General features: G+C 33.5%; 6 protein-coding genes across 8 annotated transcripts; 1 reads left to right on the top strand and 5 right to left on the bottom strand.

Moving 5' to 3' along the window:
* Positions 1 to 3,247: 3,247 nt before the first annotated feature.
* On the bottom strand, positions 3,248 to 6,064 carry LOC106126545 (H/ACA ribonucleoprotein complex non-core subunit NAF1). The gene is made up of 5 exons (XM_013324261.1): positions 5,430 to 6,064; positions 4,864 to 5,024; positions 4,471 to 4,577; positions 4,081 to 4,220; positions 3,248 to 3,971 (listed from the first exon to the last, which is right to left on the bottom strand). Exons 1-5 carry the CDS (start codon positions 5,813 to 5,815, stop codon positions 3,389 to 3,391), a joined length of 1,377 nt encoding a protein of 458 aa, XP_013179715.1. The 5' UTR covers positions 5,816 to 6,064; the 3' UTR covers positions 3,248 to 3,388.
* A 351-nt stretch (positions 6,065 to 6,415) lies between these two features.
* Faa (fumarylacetoacetate hydrolase) lies at positions 6,416 to 9,933 on the bottom strand. Its single transcript, XM_013324781.1, has 9 exons — positions 9,699 to 9,933; positions 9,191 to 9,298; positions 8,332 to 8,456; positions 8,116 to 8,256; positions 7,916 to 8,013; positions 7,589 to 7,744; positions 7,211 to 7,417; positions 6,823 to 6,971; positions 6,416 to 6,746 (listed from the first exon to the last, which is right to left on the bottom strand). The coding sequence occupies exons 1-9, from the start codon at positions 9,780 to 9,782 to the stop codon at positions 6,543 to 6,545; spliced, it is 1,272 nt and encodes a 423-aa protein (XP_013180235.1). The 5' UTR covers positions 9,783 to 9,933; the 3' UTR covers positions 6,416 to 6,542.
* A 541-nt stretch (positions 9,934 to 10,474) lies between these two features.
* On the bottom strand, positions 10,475 to 14,613 carry LOC106126864 (protein phosphatase 1 regulatory subunit 7). The gene is made up of 7 exons (XM_013324765.1): positions 14,455 to 14,613; positions 14,165 to 14,381; positions 13,819 to 13,947; positions 13,318 to 13,480; positions 12,825 to 13,133; positions 12,299 to 12,464; positions 10,475 to 10,567 (listed from the first exon to the last, which is right to left on the bottom strand). Exons 1-7 carry the CDS (start codon positions 14,459 to 14,461, stop codon positions 10,485 to 10,487), a joined length of 1,074 nt encoding a protein of 357 aa, XP_013180219.1. The 5' UTR covers positions 14,462 to 14,613; the 3' UTR covers positions 10,475 to 10,484.
* Positions 14,614 to 14,883: 270 nt separating this feature from the next.
* LOC106126908 (TBC1 domain family member 31) lies at positions 14,884 to 17,583 on the top strand. Its single transcript, XM_013324822.1, has one exon. It carries the CDS (start codon positions 15,036 to 15,038, stop codon positions 17,451 to 17,453), a length of 2,418 nt encoding a protein of 805 aa, XP_013180276.1. The 5' UTR covers positions 14,884 to 15,035; the 3' UTR covers positions 17,454 to 17,583.
* Positions 17,584 to 17,656: 73 nt separating this feature from the next.
* Positions 17,657 to 20,999, bottom strand: LOC106126622 (uncharacterized). Of its 3 annotated transcripts, XM_013324359.1 has the most exons (10): positions 20,871 to 20,999; positions 20,441 to 20,572; positions 20,009 to 20,134; positions 19,644 to 19,825; positions 19,330 to 19,495; positions 19,014 to 19,090; positions 18,651 to 18,825; positions 18,209 to 18,470; positions 17,969 to 18,122; positions 17,657 to 17,709 (listed from the first exon to the last, which is right to left on the bottom strand). In XM_013324359.1, coding segments are annotated over exons 1-10 (1,287 nt in total). In that variant the 5' UTR covers positions 20,883 to 20,999; the 3' UTR covers positions 17,657 to 17,708. The 3 variants fall into 3 exon arrangements, with proteins under 3 accessions (XP_013179813.1, XP_013179812.1, XP_013179814.1); XM_013324358.1 differs by lacking the exon at positions 17,657 to 17,709 and having other exon boundaries at positions 17,948 to 18,122; XM_013324360.1 differs by lacking the exon at positions 17,657 to 17,709 and having other exon boundaries at positions 17,948 to 18,122; positions 19,014 to 19,078.
* Positions 21,000 to 21,266: 267 nt separating this feature from the next.
* Positions 21,267 to 25,851, bottom strand: Rpt1 (26S proteasome regulatory subunit Rpt1). The gene is given in 10 exon segments (NM_001312276.1): positions 21,267 to 21,526; positions 21,650 to 21,858; positions 22,441 to 22,537; positions 22,694 to 22,820; positions 23,576 to 23,708; positions 24,045 to 24,213; positions 24,710 to 24,849; positions 25,268 to 25,441; positions 25,598 to 25,635; positions 25,719 to 25,851. Coding segments are annotated over 10 exon segments (1,305 nt in total). The 5' UTR covers positions 25,792 to 25,851; the 3' UTR covers positions 21,267 to 21,381.
* Between the last annotated feature and the right edge of the window lie 287 nt (positions 25,852 to 26,138).

The raw sequence follows: 26,138 nt of genomic DNA, 5'->3' as shown, positions 1-26,138 counted from the left end.
TTTGAATGGTATCAGAAGCCCACATTTATAAATGTAATTAACATATCAAAGTATTCATTTCTCGGTAATAAAGTGTACAGGCCAGTCATAGTAAGCAGTTTACGTACATAATATAAACATATAAGCATTGTAATATTTTGAGATGTTCTACATATAGGCAGCATATATACTAAATAATTTAATATTAATTATGATATAGGATCGTATACTCTTGCCTTAGTTTCTTCATCTGTGGTCAAGTCACCACTAAATCTGGATCTGATTAAAATATAGTGGTTCTAGCATTCCACGAACATTAAAAAATAATTGTATAATACTCAATCATTTTGAGTGATCTACATTATATAGTAGAGCCGTACTGGCTATCATATAATCTTAAAAATAAGTTTCAAAATGACATGTAGTGGATGCACGCTATTTCGCCTTTCCCAGGTCTTTCTGTGAATACTAGAACTTAGGACGTAGTGTCTTAGATTTAAAAAAAAACATATTCTAAATATTTTAAACACGGCAACACCACACGAACAAGTGATACGATAGCTACTTATTTTTAGCAGAACATAATGTTTATGACATATATATTTCTTTAATCGATTTTTGCCTGTAATCATAGTCTTAATGTATCGTAGACCGTAATTTGTGACAGCTAAATCTGAGCTGTGAGACAGCCCTGATTGGTATATTTTATTTTCTTACAAAACATAACATTTTTAGTTCCTTTAACTTTAAAAAAAAAACATACTTTTGAATTTAAATTAAGAAGGAAGAGGTCCTTTTTAAAATGATTAACAAACAGAGACAACAAATATATTGTTTTTTTTTCTTCCACGATAAAAAGGTTAACAATTTTTTTTGTACAATTATTGCTACAGTGAAAAATTATAATTACTTTTTATTATATTTAACTCGTATACAAACACTTAATATAATTTCGAGTACATTTACTCTTTAATTATATCGATATCTTGAAAGTATTACTCGCTATAAATCATTTTTGAAATAAGAAATATTTCTTTATAATCTGTGTACAGTAGTATAGTTCCTAAAAACATGTAATCGATGCAAAATTATATAACCCTTGCAAGTAGAATTAAAAGTAATTTAATTTCATTTTAATCGTTTAGATTTAAGTTTTATATTCGATCAATTTAATGTAATATTAGTGCTTCACTACTAGTGGTACGTCACATCATATTTATAAGTAATTTTCTTTAACTATAATTATAAGTTTAACGTATTTGACGGAAGACTGCTCGGTACGATTATCAAAACTAAGTTGATTTTGACGTCGGTTCGGCCGGCTTTGCAATTTAATCTTTTTTTTTATTAAGTCTTAGAGCCCCGAAGAGGCATTGGTCGTCGTGAGTCTCATGGCAAGCTAAGCTTTCGAGAGTTTAATTTTAAAACGAAAGAATCTGTATTTTTATAATAAAACTAAGCTAAGTTTACTTTACTCCCCTATAACGTATCTTGTATCCCACATATTAGTGTAGTGTTAACGTCTAAGTTATAATTACGAAGCCCTATTGGCTCTGCGTTTAAAGCCCGGTTTACACTATACCAGTACAGTACGACAGTAACTCCGAACTGTCACGGACTGTTTGGACCACTGGCGCCAGTTAGTGTGAACATTAAGCCTAGTATGCCAGCGCTGATTTTGAGAGCTACTGTACTACTGTACTGGCATAATTAAAGCCAGGCATAAGTTTAAGTGAATTTCACTTTGAACTCACTTCACGGGTCGAAATCCTTGTGTAACTTTTTGTGATCTTTTTTCAGAATTGAAAAAAATGTTTTACTTTTCTACCTCTTTTATTTTAAATCCAATTATTTTTTTGGATGAATCGAAATTTTACTTTTATTTAAAAAAAAATTAAGGAACCATTTATAAAACTTGTAATAAATCAATTTAATCAAATATTATTTCATATATTTTTTCTTTTTTTTTTGTAAAACCGTGGTTATTTTGTTTAGAATCAATATTAAAATTTGGTTGTATCGGTTAGATCTGGACCCGTGATCGTATGATATAATTTAATTTCGGAGTATTTTGGATGGATTCATTATTTATAGAATGTTTGAGATGTTCGCTGTTTGATTGCATTTATTTTAAGTTTATATCTTGTTGTTTTCATTGCAATGGTACAACTATAGTACCGTGATTTTTTTAAATTTACTTTCGTATAACTAAATTTTTTTTCGTTGCACCATTGAAACCTTATTCGAAACAATTGAAATCATATACTAAAATATTTTGTTAATTTTAACATTTGACAGTTTTTTTTTCTTCTTTTGAACAATGAGCAGTTTCACAATGAACAAGCACACACATTAGTTACGTCAAAATAGTTTTCAAGATTATTGGGAGCTAAAGACATATTGTAGTTTATTGGCAGTTTAAACATTCATTTTTATTTATAGGTCATTTTAAAAGTTATTAACTTTGATCAACATCAGGTGAAATTTCTTCATCTCCATCTTTATTCACATCACTAATTTTGACGTAACTGACGTGCGTGACTGAGAAATGGCGGGATTTTTTTTAATAAACTCTGCCTATTGTTCCTTTTAATGTTTTCAAAGCCCAAGTATACTTAGTTTATAATAACAATGGCTATTTCAAAAGTTTTAGTTTATAGAAGCTGTTTGTGGTCTAAGGACAGTTTCTGCGAAATTATTATGTTTAGTTGTAATCGATATTTTTCTATTGTATTCCTGTATTGTGAAATGTTATTCATTTTACGTTGTGATCATGTGAGTGCAAAATTTGTTTATTATAACCAGTTTAATTTGACCTTACGTCAATACGAAGGCAGCAGAAGTTAAGGCGCATGTATTTTTTCTGCGTAGTCCAAGAGCAGTATTTTTTAGCTGTAATCTTTATTATTATAACTTTTTTTTTATAATTTTTAACATTTATGAAATTCGATCGTTAGTTTATTTCTAACAATGAAATATTTAATAAAGAAATCGTAAAATAATTGGACTTTTATTTTAAAATAAACTGATTCTTTATATTTTTAATTAAAAAAAATAGTATCTCGTGCATGTTTTATTTGAGCAAATCCGTGTTTGTTTTGGGTAACATTCGAAACATTTTACTTAAACTGGACGGTAGGTGATGAATGTGGGAATAACTTAAATTCTTATTTTATTTAATCCGCGGTGACGAAGTCGCGGGCAAGCGCAAGTTTTTATAATAAAGCTTTAAAGTGTCAATTGCAAATTAGGATAAATGAAAAACTCATTAACATAAACACAACTGCTTTATTTTATATAAATATAATTTTATATTTGGATACCACACTTTAGTATTGTTAGAACGTTTCTCAAGTAATTATTATATGACAGGATATATATTACAGATTATATTCACATATAAATTGAGTTAAGTGCCGGGGGGCGGCGGCGGGCGTCGCGCCCACTGCGGCTGCGGGCCCGGCGCACTACAAAAGCCCGAGCCGAACACGGGACCTGCCTGCCTCATAGGCGGCGGGATGCTCATGGGCGGTATGGGACCGAACATTCTCGGTCTACCACCGAATTGGTACGCATCGCCTATGAACGGAGGAGGAATGTAAGGATCGAATGGCGGCACGCACATTGGTGGCCGGTTGAAGGGCGGCGGCCTGAACGGTCTGGGAGCAGAGTCGTTGGGATGCGGCGGCGTCCTGGCATCGTTGAACGACCACGCGGACCATGGACTGACGAATCTGAAGGGGTTGAGTCCTCCCCCGCCATACCCGGCTCCATTTCTACCGAAGCGGCTGCTACTCTCTGCGGGTCTTTGGTTTCTCCTATCTCTCTTGGGCGGTTGGCTGTTTGTTTTGCTGGTCTCTCCACTTTCGGTCTTCTTGTTCTGTTCCTTGCGGGCCCGGTTGGCGCGGCGCTCCTCCTCATCGTCGGAGTAGTCCACATGGCTCGGCGGCGGTTCGATGTCGTGCAGCCATGATGCGTCGGAACCTTTCGATCTAGAGAAAATTTCAAGAACAAATGTTTTGATTTATTTCATACAAAAAAAGTATTTGTCAAAATAAAGACTATGCTTTCATGTAATGGTTTAGTTAGTTTTGTACTGACTTCATAAGTTCTGTGAGGAAGACGTAGTTGGTGTGGTCGCGGCTGCGCGGTGCAATGTACACATCCATCCCGGGCTGCACGCCGCGCTCCTTCACATGATCAACGGAATTGAACCGCACACAGTAGTGTGGCTCTGTTACCTGTAACACACAAAAACACAGTAAGAAGAACTAGCTAAGTTTAGTACAGAAAATAAAACTAAAGGCCCATTACCTTGTCTAGCTGTTAGTAAAAATACAAGAATATTTGGAAAGAAGCTAAACTAGCAGGTATCAAAAACTATTTCAATAACTTGTCTAGAATGATGATCACTTTTTGTCCACTTAAATAATGAGAATAGTTCTCTTGAGAAGAATGACAGATTATTTTTAATCAGTAATTATCACTCACAGGTCCAAAAACATCAAACACCTTCCCCAATGCCCGAGCACCGTTATCAAGGAACAATATGCTGTCTAAATCAACAGCTGGAGTCTCTGGCATCGCACGAATTATCACTGCAAACAAAATTAATAAAAAAAGATACAACTATATTGCATATAAGTTAACAAAAACTCTATATAATATAGTCAAAACTGGATATATTGAATTTGTAGAAACAAAGATAAATATTCAACTACAAAGACGTTGATGAAATAAATTGGCTTATTACATCATCTGTCATTTGTTAAATTGACAGTGTTTTAAAGATTCCGTTGGATTACATATACATTTACAGACAAAAATGAAGCACAAAGAAAGGTGACTCTAAGTCAGTGTCTTGTAGAAAGTTTAATATCTCACCTAATCTATCTACAATGTTGAGGATAGTGCCAATCTTAGTGGTCTCCTGGGCCGGCAGGCTAATGGCAAGGTCTTCAATGGGCGGCAGGTCATCCAGACCCAATTCTCCATGAACCTTGATTGGTTCCACTTTACTTGGTTTATTTTCACCATCTTCATCTCTAAAGTTTAAAATGTTAAGAAGAATATGACATTTCTTTTTAGTTCTTTGCTCCAATTAGCAAGCAAAAGATTCAATTATTAAATTCATACAAGATTAAAAGCTTTATTGTATTCCAATTTTTAACATTTAAGTAACAAAATAAACTTAATAGTAAAGTAATTACTGTATTTTTAATAAAACCTTGTATAAATTAACTAGCTGTCACCCGCAACTCCATAAAAGAAAACTTGATAAGTAGCCTATGTGTTCTCACAGATTATGTTCTACATCTACGCAAAATTTCAGCAAGATCCTTAGAGCCATTATGGAGATACCTTCAAACAAACATCCAACCATCTAAACATTCACATTTATAACATCAGTAAGATCTACAATTGCAAGCTGTAATAAAATGTTCACATACCCGCTAGAATTGTTACTCTCTGCAGGCTCTATCCAACCCTCATCGTCGCTGGAATCGCTCGATGGGGTCGAATAAGATTCACTATCAACATCCCTATACTCAGTCACTTCATAATTAACTACATCACTGTCTGAACCATCTATTATCATATGTGTGGCAGTTTTCATTTCTTTCCCTGCCGCGGAGGACAACGGGCCGTGGGCGCAAGCATTTATAATGTTATTTTTTATAACCATTTCACTATGTTCCGTGTGATCGTATTCTTCCCTACCAATTTGTCCACTCGAAGGCCCTTGAATATCTTCCGACTCAGAATCTGATGTGCCGTAATCGCCAACGAGACTTCGCGACACGTTTTTATTGTTTGTTTCGCCGTGTTTTTCCATGGTGGTGAAAAAATGGAAGGTATTTTTCAATGCCGTCCACTATGAGTTTTGGAAAATGTACTAACAAAGGATTTGATGGTGAAAAAAAATTACACTTTATGTAACCATATCTTGACAAAGATCCATAAGAATCGCAACTGTTCTTTGCGAAAAATGCAACCACGCAAACGTGAAAATGCAGAAAACGATGGAAGAACAGAAAACAATCAGTATCAATAAAATTATGACATTTGTTCACAATTCGCACAGATAAGATTTTACACGAGACGTATGACAGTAATAGGGATGTGACTTTTTATCAGTTTTTACAATACCAGGTTTTAAAATCACAGAAATTCGGTACGTGTCAAAAATACTCGTGTATAATAAAAATGTAGCAGAAACGATTTGGAAGAGAATAATTGAAAAGGATTGATCTCATTGAACAGCTATAAAAATCCTCTATCCATACACTTTTTAGTCCTTATTAATAACTTTTTCTTTTAAATGTTCTTCTGTAACCTGTTCTTGTTTAACCTGTTACAGTTCCACAGCTACCTTGCCTAATATTTCTAGGAGTTAAGAAAATGGAAAAAAGAAGGAAAAATTAATTTCCCTTGCTCAGAAGGATAAGCATTTTTAACAACGCGTATAAAATATTTATTGAGAGTTTAGATACATTTGTATAGATACAAAGTTACATATTTAGTTTTTTTTTTCGATACATATAAAGTTGATACATTTTACTTTATTCTTGAAAAGGTATAGCAGGAAGTAACTTTCCTTCGCAGCTACCGAAGCCGATTCTTATGCCATTTTCATCTAAACAATGACCGCGTAAAATTACAGTGTCGCCATCTTGTAGGAATTTTCTTTCTTCTCCATTAAGCAAACGTAAAGGTTTGGTTCCTTTCCAACTGAGCTCCAACATACTTCCGTATGAGTCAGAAGTCTGAAAATTAACATTTTACGGATTAAGTTTTTTTTAAAGTCTAAATTAATAATGAAGCATAGATCATGAGACTGACATCGCCACTGATGGTGCCAGAGCCGAGCAGGTCGGCGGGGCGCAGGCTGCAGCCCGTGACGGTCTGCTGCGCTAGCTGCTGCTTCACCGTCCAGTATAGGAAGCGGTAGTTAGAACGGCAGATGGTCGTTGCAACAGGAGAGCTCTCGGCTGAAATTAATTGTATTATTACGGTATTATATAATCTGTAATTTTAACTATGTAAGTCTTCATGAAGTGCATTTTACTATTTAGACTGTTACATTTTAAGATATATTTGTTCCATTTACGTAATCCAAGTGCTGTCGTTCGGAAGATTTTTCCTTGGTCTTAAAAGATCCAAATATTCATCAATCCTCAAGATCCATCATATTGTCAAGAATGTATTATTTCATAGAAAAATTACTTACGTCTCAAATCGACTTCTAGTTTGATATCAAAGTTGAAGTTATCATCGTGCTGTAAGTAAGGGAAGGGCGGCTTGTCCTGCGGGAAGTTGTCTACGATGTAGGGGCGCAGGGCCTCTATGGTCACGATCCACGGCGATATGCTGGTGCCCAGGTTCTTAGCTGTAAACGGCCCCAGAGGAACGTACTCCCATTTCTGGATGTCACGGGCTGAAAACATTTTTTGCTTTGAGATAATCTGCTAAGCAATCGATCAATATATGGTAAAAATGACCATATGTACTGCGGTTCCTATGATAAAGTTATATATGGTTATAATAAATCTTAAATTTTGTTTAGAAAAGAAATTGTAATTTTATTTATTTAAGTACACTTTCTTACCGCTCCAGTCATTCATAAGAACCAATCCAAAGAGTTTGTCCTCAGCTTCCTTCGCAGTGACTCTCTGCCCGACACTAGTGGGGGGACCACCCACAAAGCACGCCATTTCTAACTCAAAGTCCATTAGACGACAGGGACCGAAGTGAGGATCGGCACCTATGACGAAAACAGAATATAATGAAAAACATATTATGCTGAAATGTTAAATTTGCTAGCCTTAATTTGTCTTATATAAAATTTTGTATGAGCTGTGAAAGGGTTATTAAATAGTCAATCTAAGCCATTTCAAATTACAAACAAACAAGTAATATTATCTCATCCGCCTACCGTCAACTGGTAAAGTCTGTCCATACGGTCTGTAGATCGGCGTGCCGGACACCACTATTGAACTGCAACGGCCGTGGTAGCCTATAGGTATGTGCTTCCTGAAATTAATAAAAATTACCTTCACTGTTAGTACTAGTAGAAAATTTAAGACGGTAGTTTGGGAAACAATTTCATTACTATTCTGGTGCAAAAATACTGACCAGTTAGAAGGCAGTGCGTTCTCTTTGCCGCGGAACATGATACCCACATTGGTAGCGTGGTGTATGGACGAGTAGAAGTCAGAGTAGTCCCCGATTTCCGCCGGGACATGCATTTTTGCTTCGCTTTGTTTGACAAACGCTCTGTAAAATCAAGGACCTTACATTATGAGTCTTGAAAATCTATTTATAAAACTGTTAACTATAACGCTATCTTACCGTTCTCTAAGATTGGTGTCATTCTGTAGAGTAGAATTGGAAATATCTAGCAGGCTTTGTATGGTACTTCTCGCTTCAAGCCAGTGTGGTTTAGTCAAGCCCATAAAGGAATTCAATTTCTCTTCCTGAAATTAAACTTATATTTAGTAGTAAAAAAAATGCAAATAAAATAAATAATAATTGTAACACGCGATCTATGATTTTGCCTGTATTGGGTAATATTAATAGAACTGCAGCACATTGAACTTTAGCATGCTCTTGACTTGTCCTTTCATACGCATATAATTATCAGCTTGTATAAATACGATGTAACCAAAACAATAGGTGTGAGACAAACAAAAATATTAAATTCAAATTACTTTCGTTTTATTACATAAAACTGGAATTTCCAGTATGAAATAAAATCCTTATATTTATTATTAATTACATAAATACGCATAAATGTATGATATCGAAGGTTGACAGCCTTCCGAAAGTGGAATATAAACTGCATTGAAGAACCAGCCTAATGGTTTATGGTACGAAGATCCAATCACGTAGTCAAGGATTCGAATTGCGCCATTCAACTAATGTCATAGACCATATCCTAGCCCAAACCTAGAGTTAACTTGAAATGGTAAAAGCAATATAATGAACAAAGCCGCCAATATTTTAATTAAAAAAAACTAAACTTGCAGGTGTATGTCAGAAAGATCGAGAATAATTTATTCTAGTTTTTAATATATTCTATTCGGCAGCAATAAAAGTTACCGGCATTAGGTTCATTTACATTTTAATAAAGTTCAGTATAAAATATGTTGCAATAGCGACACACCTCCTTAGACCATAAACAAGAAATTAGCATATTGTTTACTTGTACCTTAAAAACATGTTGTTTGTCCTTCAACAAGGGTCCGTTGAATAAATGAGATATTGCATTCAAGTCTAGGATCCATTCTCCTATTGCGACTCCAATATGTTTATCGGTCTGCGAAAAGAAAAACAATAATATGTTAAATCACTATCATAAATAATAACAAAACGTAAGCTGTAAGCAGAAATTATCGATTTTTTTGTACTCGTATAATCCTAGTGTTTACTTTTATATTAAAAGTATAAAACAATTACAAAAAAATCTATGTATTGTTGTTACAGAATTTTAAGCGGAATTTATTTTAAAGTTAGTAAATCATTATTCATCTTACTTTAACTTCTTGCAAAAACTTAAAAATTGTCTTTGACCACCCTAATTTCGGGTTCGATTGTCAAATCATACATTTACTAATACGACGTACAAAAATGTATTTTTTTACAATCCCATACATATGAAAGTTAACTGTCTGATTACAATATCTTTATTACCGGTATTTCGAAAATAAACAACTTACATTCTTCGGCGATGTAAATACACCGTAAGGAAGATTTTCAATTGGAAAATCCGAATTCGGTGAATATTCGATGTATGATTTCATTTTGTTTCACTTGTGTCCACCGTCCAACTAAACGATTTTATTATTCTACAATTTGTAAGAATAGATAAACTTGTTTTATCTATGTAAATGTAGTCGACGAACGAGTTATAAAGCCGGCCGGTGCGAATCGACTGACTGGATTCCTTCCGTCGCCAAGGTCTTAATTACATCGCGCTTATCTGTGAATGTAGTACTTCAGGTTTTCAGTGTAGAAATATTTGTATTAAAACGTATAGTTATTTCTCTCGTTATCATTGAAAAAACAGAGACGACAATATTTCTAATGTTAGTGTTACGGCAGTGGAACTGGCACTTGAACAGATAATGTCTGTGTCAAAACACAAAAACATAACCTTAAAAGAGTTACTTATATTAATTAACCCCCTTCCATTGGTCAATCTAAAGTTTAGCACAGTATGATTAGTTACCATTTTGTTCTTGAAAAAAGTGAAGGGGGTCGGTTTTTAATCTAAATACTTATGATGTGGGGACACTTATGAGAAAATTTAATAATTACGCCTGAGAAAAAACTCGAGCAAATATTTATTTTATACGATATATGCGACTGTTTTTGCAGTAACAACCTGCTGTATGTCTGCTCTTATTATGCCACAAAATAAAAAACAAAACAAAATGTATATTTCAATTAACTTTATTATATCAAATAAATATATTTACATATCGAAGTCGACTTTACTAAGGCTAGGGAGCAGCGGGTCCTTGCGGAGGGTCTTGCGGTTGAACGTTGTGCTCTGAAGGAGGCGTTCGCGAGATTCCTTGACTGCCTGGAAACATGCAAGTGTTGGTGTATGACAGAAATATTAATTGTTAGGAAAATTGCTAAATTAATATTAAACTTTTTGAAGCAGACAACTCTATATGATTTCGCTGTTTATAATTTGGCCCTAAGGCCTCAGGGACGTAGATTACGTTGAGCGAAATAAAAAAATATGTCTCGAACCTACGGCGGTGAAAAACTCGTTAACTTTATGACAACAACTGTTTACGACTACGTGCAATGGTAGAGCATGTTAATAAAAAGCTAACCAAAGGCCAGAATTGAGAAAAAGACTGATCTATAGACCTAGGTCGATCAAATTTCCAAATTAAATTCGACATTTAAATGTTTTTTTTTATTAATTAGCAATGATCACTTAACACGTTGTGCTGCCTTTTAACTAAGGAATTTTTTAAACTATTTTTTATTAAAGGGAATAATTGAAATACGATAGAATGTATATTTACGGTAAACCGTTTATATGATAAATAGTGACAATACAATATATGGATGGTTTGGTACATAAATATTTATTTCAAAGAAAATATTTCTACATCAAAGTTTTTATACATAGCTTACACTGCGTTTACATCATATGGTACATTACATACAAATGGAAGTAAACTTTATATCACTATGTTGTTGAAACATACTAATAAATTGGAGTTCCCATTTTTCTAGTTTAGTTTTCTATATTTTATAGTACCCATTCAAGCAAACGAATATTACCTACTTTTAAAAAAATGTCGGAATGAAAGACACGAGTAATTTAAACGATATGATAAACGGACATAAGTTTGGTTTGCTTTTAATAAAATCGCCTCTATGACACTTCTTAAAGGCTTGGTTAACTGATGCATGGAAAGGAAGGCACTTTGGTGATTTGGAGGTTATTTTCTTACAAAGGAAATAAAGTAAGCGAATAATGGGGATAAAACTTCAATGATTTTCATAATCTATATTCATATTTTAGCAGCCATGTTATAAATGGGCGTAGAAATTGTATCTTTTGTGCATATTTGATTTTTTGAGTGGCCTTGCATACTCGCCATGGGAGCACCGCCGAGCCCCCACTTTTGATATAAATATTTACAACTCCCAGACACTTTCTCTTTTTCAAACTTACCTTTTACTTTGTGAACTGTCATCTTGCAAACTATTTATTTACTTTAACATAAAGATATCCAGTGATAAATACATGAAATGAAAATGGTCCCTGGATAATTTACTTTCACAATACATAGTTGAACAAACAACATACATAATTACTCAAGAAACGCTTATATGAGACATCAATGTGACAGTTCAAGCTAAAATAATACAATGATATTCAAATTAAATTATAAAATACTTAGTGTAGATATAAAAATGCTTTTTACTGAGAGGAATGTTTGAAATTAGGCGACAAACAACAAATTTAACAAAAGAATCCTTTTCTGATTAAACATGCTTTAAAAAAAAACTACAACCTTAAAACCTATTGCTACAGCAATATAGTTAAAAACCAACAAAACTGAAACCCTTGTAACTGAACTGAAAAACTTTAAAAATAATACCAATCTAATAATACTTTAATGCTTTAAAATTATTCAATGACTTCACCATTCCGCAGAGCTAATTTAACACTGGGATTATATTATTTGAAAATAACAATCATTTGATAGAATCTTCGCCTAATTTCAAACTACCCTCATGTCTATCTAGCACTATGCTACTAATGAGAAACCATCTCCTCTACACAATGTTGCGTCGATCTGCTGCAGTGAGGGTAGGCAGAGTTTCAATTTTCTCCTGTACGCCGGATCTGATGCTATTGGGTTCCTCTCCAGATATATTGTTGCTATCTTCTTATTATCTTTTAAATATTCTATCGATGACCATTCCGATATTTGGTTATCATTTAACTACAATTTAAAAAAATATTTGACAAACTGTTGATGAAATGAAGCAAAAACTGTATGTATATTTTTAGATAATATTCTTACTAATATAATCTAATTTACTGTGCTACGTAAAAATTATACTGGCATTGAAAATGTTTAGATGTTGTCATCTTACTAACATTATAAATTTGAATGTTTGGATGGATGTGTTTGTTTAAACGTATCTCCAAAACAGCTACATGAATCTTTCCGAAATTTGGCATAGATGTAGAACATAGCCTGCAAAACACATAGGCTACTAAGTTTTTTTGATTCCATACAGACAGAGTCCCAGCGACAGCTATTTAAATAAATAAATAGATTTTAATTTTTTTAACTCACCCATAACTCTTCTAAATCACTCATATGCCTTAAGTTTTCTATAACCGTAATCCTGTTCATTGCTAGATCTAAAGTTTGCAATTTTATCTGGTTATCCAAATTCTCTATAACGGATATACCATTCTCTGATATGTAAAGTTGTTCTAACGCTGTCAACTCATGTAGATTCTCAATCTTCGTAATCCTATTACTTTGAAGGACTAATATCTCTAGATCTGTTAGGTCTTCTAAATTCTGTACTTTTGTAATTTTGTTCTTACCCAAGTAAAGTTGCTTTAAAGTTTTTAAGCCATTGAGATTCTTTATTTCCTGCAAATAATAATAAAAATTAGTACTAAGGATATACAGTATGTATGAAACAGGAATGTGACAATACTTAAATATTGGATTCAAACCTATGACCAAGTGTACACACCCTTAACCATTAGGCTGTTGGCACATAAATATAATATGGGCAGTCTAGTCTTATATTAGGCAAAAAAAAAATACACACCCGAATTCGATTGTCACCCAATTCTAACAATTCCAGCTTAGGTAAGTGATTAACATTTTTGATTTCATTTATTTTATTAGAGCTCAAAAATAATTTCTTCAATTTCAATAAATTTCCTAAGCCTGTGATTTCTTTGATTCTATTAAAAGACAGGTCCAATATTCTGAAACAAATAAACAGAATTTTTACAACTATTCCAAACAGAACTTGGCTTAACTATCAGTTTACACCATACACACACTTGTATAAAAACAAATAAAGTTGAACCTGGATAAGCAAGAATCCTCCATTGTCCCATCCCAAAGGTATCTTTAGGCTAAAAACTAGGGTAAGAGTGAAATATCTATTATAAACGCAAAAAAAAATATTGTATTCTCTTGGACTCTCGGTTTTCAAGGTTCAACTGTACATCTCATGCTCTATGAAAAGATATAGACAATTAATTATACAATAAAAATAATTTTTCTTTGTTTTAAAACAAATGATTAAAGTGTCACTTACTCAAGATTAACAAGGTTGTCCAAATTCTCTATGACAACAATTTGATTGTCGTACAACTCTAGTTCAACTAAAGTCTGTAGTGTATCTAGACCCTCAATCTTTTTAATGAGATTCCATCTTAAATATAATCTGCAAAAAATGATGAAGCTATACAAATAACTTGTTAACACAAATCATAAGAAACATAAATGTATCAATTTTATGTGTGAGTTTCTTAAAATCCTTGCCAAAAACAAGCCTCGTCAAAAAATAATTTGATGTAACTTTCAAAATAATGTGTGTGTTAAACTTACATAGATCTTCAAGCAAGTTAGATGTCATTAGGAGGATTAAGATAGAGTCATACCTCTCTAAGTTCTTCAATGGTTCCAAATTCTCAATCTTGCCAATCCTACCATGGTTCAAGTCAAGCTCTTCAGTATTTTCATTTACAATAATTATTTCCTGAGTGTCAACGTCTGCCGGCGGAGGAGGAGTGACTGGCGGTGGCGGGGAACCTTCGTGATCCATTGCCTGGTCCTCGTTTGTTTTTTCGTTCTTATAAGTCGGTGTATCCTGATTTTCTAGGTAATTTGAAAAATTAATGAGACAAGATTACTTATTGCACTGTAAATATTAACCTCAAAAGAGACATACCTGCCATAACTAATCCTGTTCACTGACGAAACATACAACTATGATTATAAGTTGTACTATATACGTTTAATTATAATTTCTTCTGTGTATAGATATGAGGAAAATTAATAAGGTGATTCATCGATTGCCAAATCGACATTGACAATAAAATTGAACAACATTGTCAATTGTTGTGAAATCGATCATCGCTCTGCCTTTCTATCATGTCGATGTTTATTTCAAATTGAACTTATTTAACTTATGTAAAAATCTTTATCAATGAAAGCTTCAATTGTTGTGAATTATAATATTAATTTCACCAATTTTTATTGAACAGATTTTTTAATCATTTTCCAAGTTACTAAATTGAATGAATCGATAATTTGTTTGTATTCGATTCTCGTGGATTACTCGTGGACTTCTGAAAATTATTTGACATTTAAGTTTAATACTGTTTTGTTTTGACTCCGCCAAAATTTAAATTTTTATCAACATAAGTAATTTAAAGGTTTTTATTATGACGATTGCAATGCAAATGTGTTTATCCCATGTTTAAGTAAAATGTTATTGTGTTATCGCGGGCGTGTCGTTTGTTCAGGACTATGGAGAACGGGAGTCATTTTGACGGAGACAAGATAGAAAAATTTGATATCAAAATAAAGAAGAAGCCGAAAGATGGAGTAATATTACAGCTACACCACACTGTTCGAGATTCGCACGGAGACTGCCGTCGAATTCGTTTTTCACTAGCTGTATTTGATGATAATCAGGAAAAACTTGCTTGTACTGATAATGCAGGAAATTTATTTATTATCGACTTTTGTGACTTAAAGTTTTGGAAATTAGTAAATCATGGTATATGCACAGCTCTCCACTTTGTACCTGATAGGCTCGACGCTTTAGTCGTTGCTAGTTCAGATAAATTTGATCTCAATTTCTTAGATACAGAGACTGGATGTGTATCTCTTACATTGAGTGGACATACAGATCATGTGAAACATATATCATTCTCTAAAACTAAGTTGAACAATTTACTCACTGCTAGTCATGCTGAAGCTATTTTATGGGAACTTAAAAATTGTACAAAATATTTTACTTTAAATACTCATTTAGGATCACAAATTCAACAGATTATGTTCACGCCAGCAGGTGACTATCTGGTTGCATGCTTTCAAAATGATACAGTTCAAATATGGAGACATGATACAATGAAATCTGTGAAACAAATTATTCCAACTGGCTTAAAACATATAAAAAATATAGAATTTACAATGAATGGACGAGCTATGGTAATCGCAGGACTGGTACCTAAATTGATTTTATTCAGCATGGATACATGGAAAGCTGTGAAGTCTATAGATTTAACAAAGTACAATATTAAAGGTGTACAACATGTGGCCTTTGTACCACAGATGTTTGATGGTGGTGCAAATAAAATACTTGCAATTTTAAGTAGCAATTGTACTCTTCATTTACTAGATTTAGATACGCAAGACCTTGTTACTAACATATGCCCCCAATCTTCAAGTATCAAGAAGTTTGTTGTAAGTCCTACTGGAAAATACTTTCTATGTATATTACAGCTTGGAGAAGTTAATATATACAATTCAGCATTAGTTATAGAGAATTCTAAAGATGTAATCGTTGCTCCAGAGAAAAAAGAATTGCCCGGATGCTCTACAAATGCATACAGATGTAACATACAACAAGCTTTAGCAAATAAATCAGCAGTTGAACAGAAGATGCGTGCATGTATGGATAGTGCTAGATTGAGAAGAATTCTAATGCAATACGGTGAATATCCTGATAAGTTCCGTTCAATTATATGGAAGTCTCTTTTGATCACACCAAAAAATAAAGTAGCATATTCAGCTTTAGTTGATAAAGGTATCCATCCAGCGTACAAGAATATTGAAAAACAGTTTACGATACATAGCACTGTCACACTTAAGAATTTAAAAAGATTACTCTCATGCCTTGCACATTGGTGTCCCCTATTTGGTGTAATGAAGTTCTTACCGGGTTTTGTCTTCCCTTTTGTAAAGGTGCTGCAAAAGGATCCTTTACTCTTGTTTGAGTGTGTAGCAACTATTCTTATGAATCAATGTCAATTGTGGTTTGAATATGCTCCATTTCCACCTATTAGTGTTTTAGCAATGATTGAGAATGTTCTTGCTGAACATGATCAGCAGCTACTTGACCATTACTGTCAGCTGGGTGTGACCAGTCAAATATATGCATTGAAGATTTTAGAGACAGCATTCAGTGAGGTCCTCACTTGCACCGAATGGCTGGTCTTATGGGACCACATACTTAGCAATGAGCCAGCTTACATTTTAATGATTGTCGTCTCATATAATATTGTCCAAAAGAACGCTATCAGGAGATTAAAAACCGTTGACCAAATTGAAAAATTTTTTCACCTACAAAATCCAATAAATATGAAAGTGTTTCTTAAGAAAGCTTATGTATTTTTAAATGATACTAGTGAAGACGTTCATCCTAGGCGATTTTTTAATAGTTTTGTTTCGTTAGAAAAAGGTGGTTGTTATCAACAGTTTACTGGATATCCAAAAGCTACAATATGTTTGAAATTGGCAAGAGAGAGAAAGAAAGCAGTCAGTGCGGATAGATATACTCTCAGAGAACTTACAAAGAAGAGTCAAGAGAAAATAATTAACGAAGGAATTGATAAATTGGATATCGATTCCGACAAAGACAATGATAAAGATGTAAAAGACAAATACTACAAGAAGCACAGGCGAAAAAGTACTGTCCACTTACAAAACAAAGACGAATCCAGAAGTCGGGTCAGAGAAGAATTCTTAAAAAATGTTTTCTTCACATCCGATTTGGGTTTAAAAATCAGTAAAGAAACTGCGGAGTCAATGAGGACACGCAGATTTCGTGAATCTATACGGCCAAAGAAAAAAAGAAAATCTCCTGAAAAAATTCATTCATTAGAAAAGGAAGTCGAGAAATTAATGAAAAGTTGTTCAAATTCAGATACATCCGATTGATGTTTAAATTATTTTTAAACAGCGAATGTCGATTACAATTTAATCGGCAAGTAATTGTTGTGTTCACACCAATTGGTGAAAGATGAATTATTTGAAAAATGTTTAAAAAATAAAAATAACGTTTTTGATAGTTTTCCATTTTAATTACCTTTGTGGCATACTCAATGGTTAAAAAAATTAGGTCATACTTGTTTAACATATTCAAGCCTGGAATTCCATTTGCCACGATACTTGCGCATTTGCTTTTTCTCCAATTCTACATCCATACATTTACGTAACGCCCGATTATGCAAAACACAAAATACAAGCCATATATTTGTAATTATTTTAAATAGTACATATTATTTGGTCAGCAAAACTGTTACTCTGTTCTGTGATTTATTTTAAAATCATTCTAAATAAATTAACAGCGTTGAGTTTAAGATTTAATATAAATATCAAATCAATTACAATTAAAAATATATATTTTTACTAACAAAGAAGATGTCACATATTTTACTACTTTTTAGGCTTACTATTCTCTTTTAAAAGAAGATGGTCTTGGTATTGTTGACTTGATATGACTGTATTTCTTCTTTGTAGCACTAAGATTTGGACTGGATTTAGATGTGGCGGGTTCATTAACTTTAGGTATACGGACCGGCGTAGCTATTTTTTGCTTGAATATCACTAGATTAAAAAGAAAAATAATAAGAAATTACATCTAAACTAAAAAAATATTAATTAGATTTAAGTTACCTTAATATTTTACTTACTGTTTAATTTATTATTTTTTGGATGTGATGCTCCATTTTCGACTTTGGTATCGGTCGTGTCTTTTTTAAGTTTGAGAAATTTCGGTGAAACTCGACGGAACTTCGCTAACTTTCCTTCTTTTGATAATCTTTTATTAGAAAGTAGGTCGGATGTGGAAGCGCGCTCGGCATATAATTTTTTTGATTTTGGGAAATCGTAACTGGCACGTCTTAGTCCTGACAGATTTGGACTTGATGCAAATTGTACCTTAGAAGATTCTCCCTGTAATTATGATATTTTTTTCATATACACTTAGATTGGTGACTTATTCAAGTTAATCGAATTAAAATAACCTGCATTTTGCCTCTACACATTACCATGTTCGGTCCCCGTCCCGTCAAGCCACCCACGAATCAAAACAAAGTCTACATTGTAATTTGTACCTACAACGGTTAGCCATACCTTTAGTAAAGATATCTTCGACACATCCAAAGCGAGAGAAGACATGGACGTATCACATTTACCGTCCTCTTGAATTTCTTTAACAATATCAGCCAACTTATTTCGTAGACTTTCTGCGTGTCTTTCAGCTGACAAAAGCTTTTCCAATAATTTATTTTGATGACCTTGTATAGGGCTGGAATTAATATTTATGACAAAATAAATAGTATAATACGTATATATTCATGTATACTAACTTATACGTAACAGCTAAAACATATTGTTTTCTCAGGTTATTTTAAAGATAATGAAAGGGATGACAATAGTGTTCGAGTCTAAACAAGTTTCTATGTATTTACATATTATTCTATTAGTAAAAATCACCTCGATGTCTTGTTGCGTCGTGTAACGCTGTCCGGGGTTGAAGATAATGTATATGTGCTCTGCCTCTGGTATGTAAACTGAAACATTAGTCAATACAAAAAGAAAACCAGTAAAGGTTTTTTAAAATGAATTCAAGGAACTTTACGGGATTAGGTTGTGTGTAAATGCGTTTATTTTGACTTTATCAGTATCAAGAAAGACTAATTAAGACTTATGTATAGGTTCAGGACAGAGGGTAGAATCTAATTTTAATACTTTTACTTCTAGTATTGCTTACATTAACTCCGACATAAAATATTAAGATAATACAATTTACCTTCTTTTTATCCTTCGCATCATGAACATCGTTGCACGACATGTCGGTAGAGACATGTTTTTGCAAAGGTCCCGGCGCTGGAAGGTTCTGGTCGTTAGTGTCTTTGGCAGTCAGCGTGTCTAAAGATCGATAGCGGGTCGGTGTTTCCAATGCAAGTTGAAATTTACTGAAAATGTAGTCTTAACTAAAGTAGGCTCTCACTAAATCTACATTAAAGACCCCTCTCAGTAAAACATTAACGAGTCTGAATACAGAAGTTAATCTCATTGAAAATTATATTTGAATAATGTCTTACGGTAATTTGTTTGTCTCACCGTTTGTCCGGAGTTTTCATTTCGAGCATGCTCATCGATTTGTTCTCCATTGAGTCCCGTTTCGGCTTCTCCAGATCAGATTCGCTATTCTCTTTTATACCGCGCATCATTTCGAATAATTCTTTTGTTAAACGTTCGCGATATTGTTTCGGAAGTGTGCCGAGGAGGCTACTGCCATATTCCTAGAATAAAAATAAAATTATTGAGACCAAACTACACAGAAACTGGAGCGTCGTTGACTTAGTAGCTATGCACTGGACTTGTAAACTACAGGACGTATATTCTGTCTTCTCCATATACCAATATGTTGATATTTTATGTGCGATTGTGATTCTACGTTGGGCTTTTATTATTCTATTATTTACCGTCTCTAATTGTTTCCCTCCTGTCATCCCGGACACTTGCCAGATCCCGCTGTTCTGTTGCTGAGTGCTCGCAGGGCATGAACATGACAGGTTGTTACTTTCCAACACAACGTGCAGACCTGAAGTCTTTAAAAGACACTAATTAATTAAGCATTTCTTCTCAGTCAATAAGAACATTTGAGCTATCGGATAAATTGGACTACTAGTCGGGCAACTGGTTTACCACACAGTCGATTAACCCTAACGGTAAAAAAATCAAATCAGTCAATCCAGTTCATTCAGCAATCAACCATCAGTTGCTAGATCTTTCAAGCAACTATTTGAATGATTAATCGAGCGTTAAGTTGACTTATTTAACTAAGCATTGGAATAACCTGTCTAATTAACGATTTGGTATTAATTTGCTTTGAATTTGTTATAAGATGTATTTACGGGGCAATTGATAACGACGGTTCTAGCAGGTCCATCTTCACTGGCGTTGCCATCAGTGGTGGACAATGTTTTCACGGAGTATCCCAAGCATTGTAGCAAAGCGCATAACTCTACCGCGTCGCTGTGTGTTTCCTGAAATATAGTTTATTGACAGGAAAGTAATCACCTTACTTATTTAAAAGGTACGTAGCATTATTCATTCTGTGTTTCTATTTTGATTTGTTATTTGACACATTGAGAACAATTTCTTAGTTCTTGTCGCCAATCAAATTTCAGACAAGTAATTTATTATTGCAAAATTTAGGATTAGGTCTTTTCATTGGTAAATCAGAAATTATTTCATTTTTCGTTGGAAAATAAAATAGTTTCGACTAAATAGAAAGTCGAAAATTGGGATGTAACATAACACGAATACTAAGTTCACACTCACCGTTTCAGGCATCGTCTTGTTTCATATAACTCGCTTTTAATGGAGTCTTTTTGTTTTTATATTATAAACGGTATCTTAGGTGATATTTTTGTCTTTTTATTAATTAACTAACTTCCCGACACGATGTACAACGACAAACAAATGACATTAGTTTTTTGACGTTTACTAAACTTACCCTACCTAACCTAACCCTAACATTTACAACTACCCACAACAAAACATCGTTAAATGTTTGTCATACTAAAATTTTAAATCGATTTAATTAATCTCGATGTATGTGATAAATTCAAACAGCAAAATAAGTGGTTAGGTTTGATTAATATTTTTTTGGTAATTTGTTGTAATAAAACAAAGTTTATTTCAATACTTTTATTCATATTACTTAATAAATTTAAACATTGATGTTAAAATGTATGATAATTTTAACCTCAAAATTCTTCCAACTTTGTCTAAGACATAGATCAAAGACGATACAGAGTCGACAAAAGAATAAAAGAGGTTATATTATTTTTTAATTGTAGGTCATGTAGCGCGGCGTGGCTGAGAACTTGGCGTAGGACTTGATGACCTTGTTGACTGCCTCGAGGAAGTCCTTCTCAGTGGCGACCTTGCGGCGCGCGCGGATCGCGAACATACCCGCCTCCGTACACACAGACCTGACCGAGACATTTTGATTTTTATTAAATATACGTAATACCTCAATATAAAATTACAGATTCAAAGCCTTAATTAGGAAAAAGATTGATTTCAGTATATTAGTGTTTTGGCAACATATTTACCTGATCTCAGCCCCCGTTGAGTTAGGACAGAGTCTAGCGAGAAGGTCAAAGCGTATATCACGTTCAACGCTCATAGAGCGGGCGTGGATGCGAAAGATGTGCGCGCGGCCCTCCAAGTCCGGCAGACCGAACTCCACCTTACGGTCAAGACGTCCTGGCCGCATCAGCGCCGGGTCCAGAGTGTCAGGACGGTTCGTTGCCATCAGTACCTATAAAATGTTAAATACTTGAGATACACCCCAATACCAATATTATAAAGAGGAATGATGCTTATTTGTATTATATAAGATTCTAAACTGATGAATCGATCTCCGGGTGACATAGGCTTTATTTATTGCTAGATATTTTAACGCGGACCAAGTTGTTGGCAACTGATATAATACGTCAGATTACGAACAAAATGACATATTTATGCAGAATAAAAGAAAGTTTTTGAACGTTAATATGACGACTGGTAGGTAGTTACAATTGAGTTGAGTTTTTACATTCTGCTTAGTCTATGAGATTGTCTTATCTTACAAATAGTTTAATTTGTACTGCAATGTGTAGCCTTGTCGCTTGTTTTATAGCGACAAAGTTGTTCATAGCAGCGAAAGTTCACTCTGGGAGAGTTGTATCAGAAATCAATCAAGACTTATAGACTGTTTTCTTTCTTTGCTCTCCAAACAATACAAAAAACTAACAAAAACAACAGAACACTGGCTGTCTACTTTAAGGAGGTTTTCTTATTATCTTTTTTTTAACTCCGTCAATAGCAGTACTTTCCAAAAAGTTCCTATGCATACACTTACCTTGATATTACCGCGAGGGTCGAAACCGTCCAACTGGTTGATGAGTTCCAACATAGTTCTCTGCACTTCGTTATCACCACCAGCGCCGTCATCAAACCTTTACATAGACAAATTTTACATTTTTTGTGACTTTACCTTAAAGAGGGACAGCTTTACCAGGCTTGAAGCGAAGTCATTGTAAAAACATAGAGAATAAAAAGTTTTGATACGTCACAGCAATGTAAATACAAAGTTAATCGATTAAGTTATTTACCTAGCACCTCCGATAGCATCGATTTCATCAAAGAAGATAAGACAGGCCTTCTTGCTGCGCGCCATTTCGAACAACTCGCGCACCATACGGGCACCTTCGCCTACGTACTTCTGTACCAACTCGGAACCTGAATAACACATTAACTAATTACTAATATACTATGTTCCAACAATTCAGAATCTAGGTTAAGAATATTTGTTTTTTTTTGTTGTTGTAAACTTTTGCCATTTAATCTGATAATCTTCGGTAACAACCTAACGAATTATTTTAGACTAACTGTCACCCGCAAATCCGTACATGTGTAGTTAAAAAAAAAACTTAATTAGTAGCCTATGTGTTCTTACAGACTATGTTCTATATGTACGACAACTTTCATAGGAATCCATTTAGTCTTCCTAGCGATACCAACAAACAAACATCCATCCATCTAAACATGCACGTTTATAATACTAGTAGTAAAATTTGTTTATTTAGAAAATAAATTGTACTTCAATAAAGTTTCTCTTGTCACTTATATCTCGTAACAAAGTGAATCCTTGAAATAGTTTACTATTGGAGAGTTGTATCAGACATCCATCAATACTGTAAGATGGGATTCTTTCTTTACTCTCCGTTACTTGCAATGCAATTAGATGGTCATAACAATATATATTTATGCTAAATTATACCTCTCATAGCAACAGTTTGATTTACAATACTCAATCTTAAGTGATAAGTAACTTTAATTCTTTAATTGCAAGAATGTGAGTTTCTGCGCAGAACACAAAACAATTTTAGGTGCAAAAGGACGTAAAGGTATGCGGGGGGGAGGTCAATGATATGCGCGGATGACCTTGAGACAAATAGATTTTAACGGCACATACAAAGTACTTTTCAACTCACCAATAACCCTGATGAAGCAGGCGTCAGTCCGGTTGGCGACAGCTCGAGCGCACAGCGTCTTACCCGTGCCAGGAGGTCCAAATAGCAACACACCTTTAGGCGGTTCAATACCCAACTTGACAAACTTCTCAGGCTGTTATTATACAAAAATGAGAAACTGATTATAAAAGCAATATAAAATAGATAGAAAATAAACCTTCAAATCCTTTTAATGCTAGTCAGACATTTTGATTAAGTAAAATTTGAAATACTAAACACATTTTTAGTTATTGTATTTCTTATTCAAATAATTGTGGTGTCATGTGACCACCTAAACTTTAATAAGCTTAAGTGGTCATTTGACACCATATCTGTAACTTTACCCTGTAACAGTTGTAGGGAAGCAGTCACTTTGCTATTTTAGCTATACAAATATACTCTTGGGTCTTTTTGTCAGTGTAGTTCCTAGGTTCTAGTATTAAAGGCTTACATGCAACAATGGTGTTTCAACAACTTCCCGCAGCTTCTCAATTTGTTCCTTACAGCCACCAACATCACTGTATGTCACATCCGGTTTCTCCTCCACCTGCATCATGGTGACTGTCGGATCTATCTTAGGAGGTAGCGGAATGTGGATCTGGTATTTGTTGCGGTCAACTCTAAAAATATTTATTAAATTATTGTTTCTAGACTCTGGGATGTAACAAGTGTTAAATACTATCAAGAAATTTCCATACTTAAGTATTTGACTTACACAAATAAAATTGTAATTTCAATCATTCTCTTAGGAAAAAGGTTTTACCATAACAAGTCTGATTTTAAATTAATAAGGTCAATATATTTGTTTGAAATATAATAATATAGTTCAATTTAATATCTCAGTGTTGAAACTCTGTTTCACACCAAGTGAAAGAATTGAACACAATATTTTTGGGAAAGTGTGTCAGAAAATGCTAAATCTTGAAAGCTATTTTCTAATTTCATTCCCAATAAACTACTTATAATTTGATTCTTTAATGCAGTTATATCCTTTAAAAGTTAAAATAATTAATTTATAACTCTAGATAACAAAGTATGAATTCAGTTTAATGGAACTTTGGATGATACTAAATAATATAAAACAAAAAAAACATATAAAATAAATAAAGTACCAACCCTACTCTCATACCCTCTTCAATATCAGTAGGAGCCACTGAGTCCGCCAGATCAACCACAAATTTAGCAAACTGTTTTACATTTATTATATACTTTGGATCATTGGAATCTGCATTGATGATTTTTGTGCATCTCGCCACCTTTAACACAAAATTATTTATGAAATATCAAATTACAGTAATTAATTTTTATAGATATAATAGAATAATCTATCCACTGTGTGTGTCTTTATAGACATGATAGGAGAACCATGTTATAGTGAATGAACATCTAAAAGTATCTGAGTTCCTACAGTAATGGGTGCTTCAGCTTCCCATTGTGACAATCAATCTTTAGATCCATCAGTCCAATGGGCAATTCTCTTTTCAATTGGGCTATTGGCACGTTAATACATGTCATTCCTCTCATTTGATTTAAGAAAACAGAGACAATATTTTTAAATACAAGTTTTACAGCAGTTGATTTTCAGTAGAACTCTTTGATGAATTCGTGTAATTAATTGGCTGCTTGGTTGTGTGCTGCCTTATAATGTAAAAAAATGGATAATGAGATATCTACCTGTAAAGGTTGTTCATTCTGTAATGTTTGTTTATCAGCAGCCAAATCCCATAATGCTGGTGGTGCCAGTCCTGTGTCAGATTCTTTTATGCCTGTTAGTTCATTGACCCTCTTCATTACTGTTTGAATACCATCTTCAACTTCCTTGATAATCTTAGTATATTGTCCTTGACCCTAGAAAAAGACGAACCACTTGGTTATACTCTCAAACTTAGTATTCTCACACTTTATCTATAAATTGTCAAAATACTTATTTTTAAGTGAAAATGCAAAGTCATTCTCACTACAAAATAATTATTCTATGCGGCAAATATAAAGTTAAATACTTACATATGATTTTAATAGCGCAATATCTCCTTCATCAAGTGCTGAAAATAGACCAAACTTATAGAAATCATTATAAATAAAAAATTATACACAAAGGGTTAGAAATTATAAGCCAATAAATTACATTTAATCTCCTTTTCTGGTTCTTCTTTGTCATCTTTAACTTTTCTCATATCGTCTCCTAAATGATCTGGCATTTTTACTTTATTATTTTCTTTATCAAATAAACAATAAATAAATTTATATTTTAGTTTTATAATGTAGGAAAACGAAATTCATGAACGTAGACTAAAAATTGATTTTGACAATTTATTTCATGAATTGTCATAAATTGACCACAGCGTATATAAATCGACGGTAGTTATGAAGTATAAATTTTGCTAGTAAAAAAATATACTTTGTCTTTTTATATTAAATTGAAAGCAATGATTTGCTTTTTCTATCTAATCTTGTTAGATAGATAAATAAGTATAACCTTTTCAAATTATTTAAAACTGATTATTCAGCTGCAGAATATTAACAATGACCGACGAGCGAAATATTT

This window comes from Papilio xuthus, unplaced genomic scaffold (assembly GCF_000836235.2).
Source record: "Papilio xuthus unplaced genomic scaffold, Pxut_1.1 DF824992.1, whole genome shotgun sequence".
In the NCBI taxonomy this organism is placed as follows: domain Eukaryota; kingdom Metazoa; phylum Arthropoda; class Insecta; order Lepidoptera; family Papilionidae; genus Papilio; species Papilio xuthus.
The sequence above is the reverse complement of the archived record's forward strand: the minus strand, read 5'-3'. Positions and strand labels throughout refer to the sequence as shown.

Excerpts from the sequence above, each read along its gene's own strand:
- LOC106126622 (XM_013324359.1), bottom strand. Across the intron at positions 19,826-20,008 it reads GAGGGAAACAATTAGAGACG|GAATATGGCAGTAGCCTCCT; the intron begins GTAAATAATAGA and ends TTTTTATTCTAG. Across the intron at positions 18,471-18,650 it reads CGAAGATATCTTTACTAAAG|GGAGAATCTTCTAAGGTACA; the intron begins GTATGGCTAACC and ends TCATAATTACAG.
- Faa (XM_013324781.1), bottom strand. The coding sequence starts at position 9,782 with ATGAAATCATACATCGAATATTCACCGAATTCGGATTTTCCAATTGAA. Across the intron at positions 8,257-8,331 it reads GACACCAATCTTAGAGAACG|AGCGTTTGTCAAACAAAGCG; the intron begins GTAAGATAGCGT and ends TTGATTTTACAG. Across the intron at positions 6,972-7,210 it reads ACTAGAAGTCGATTTGAGAC|CCGAGAGCTCTCCTGTTGCA; the intron begins GTAAGTAATTTT and ends AATTAATTTCAG.
- LOC106126864 (XM_013324765.1), bottom strand. Across the intron at positions 12,465-12,824 it reads GTGATTTAGAAGAGTTATGG|TTAAATGATAACCAAATATC; the intron begins GTGAGTTAAAAA and ends TTTAAATTGTAG. Across the intron at positions 10,568-12,298 it reads GCAGATCGACGCAACATTGT|GCAGTCAAGGAATCTCGCGA; the intron begins GTAGAGGAGATG and ends GCATGTTTCCAG.
- LOC106126545 (XM_013324261.1), bottom strand. The coding sequence starts at position 5,815 with ATGGAAAAACACGGCGAAACAAACAATAAAAACGTGTCGCGAAGTCTC. Across the intron at positions 4,578-4,863 it reads CAACATTGTAGATAGATTAG|TGATAATTCGTGCGATGCCA; the intron begins GTGAGATATTAA and ends TTTTGTTTGCAG. Across the intron at positions 4,221-4,470 it reads TGTTTGATGTTTTTGGACCT|GTAACAGAGCCACACTACTG; the intron begins GTGAGTGATAAT and ends TGTGTGTTACAG.
- LOC106126908 (XM_013324822.1), top strand. The coding sequence starts at position 15,036 with ATGGAGAACGGGAGTCATTTTGACGGAGACAAGATAGAAAAATTTGAT.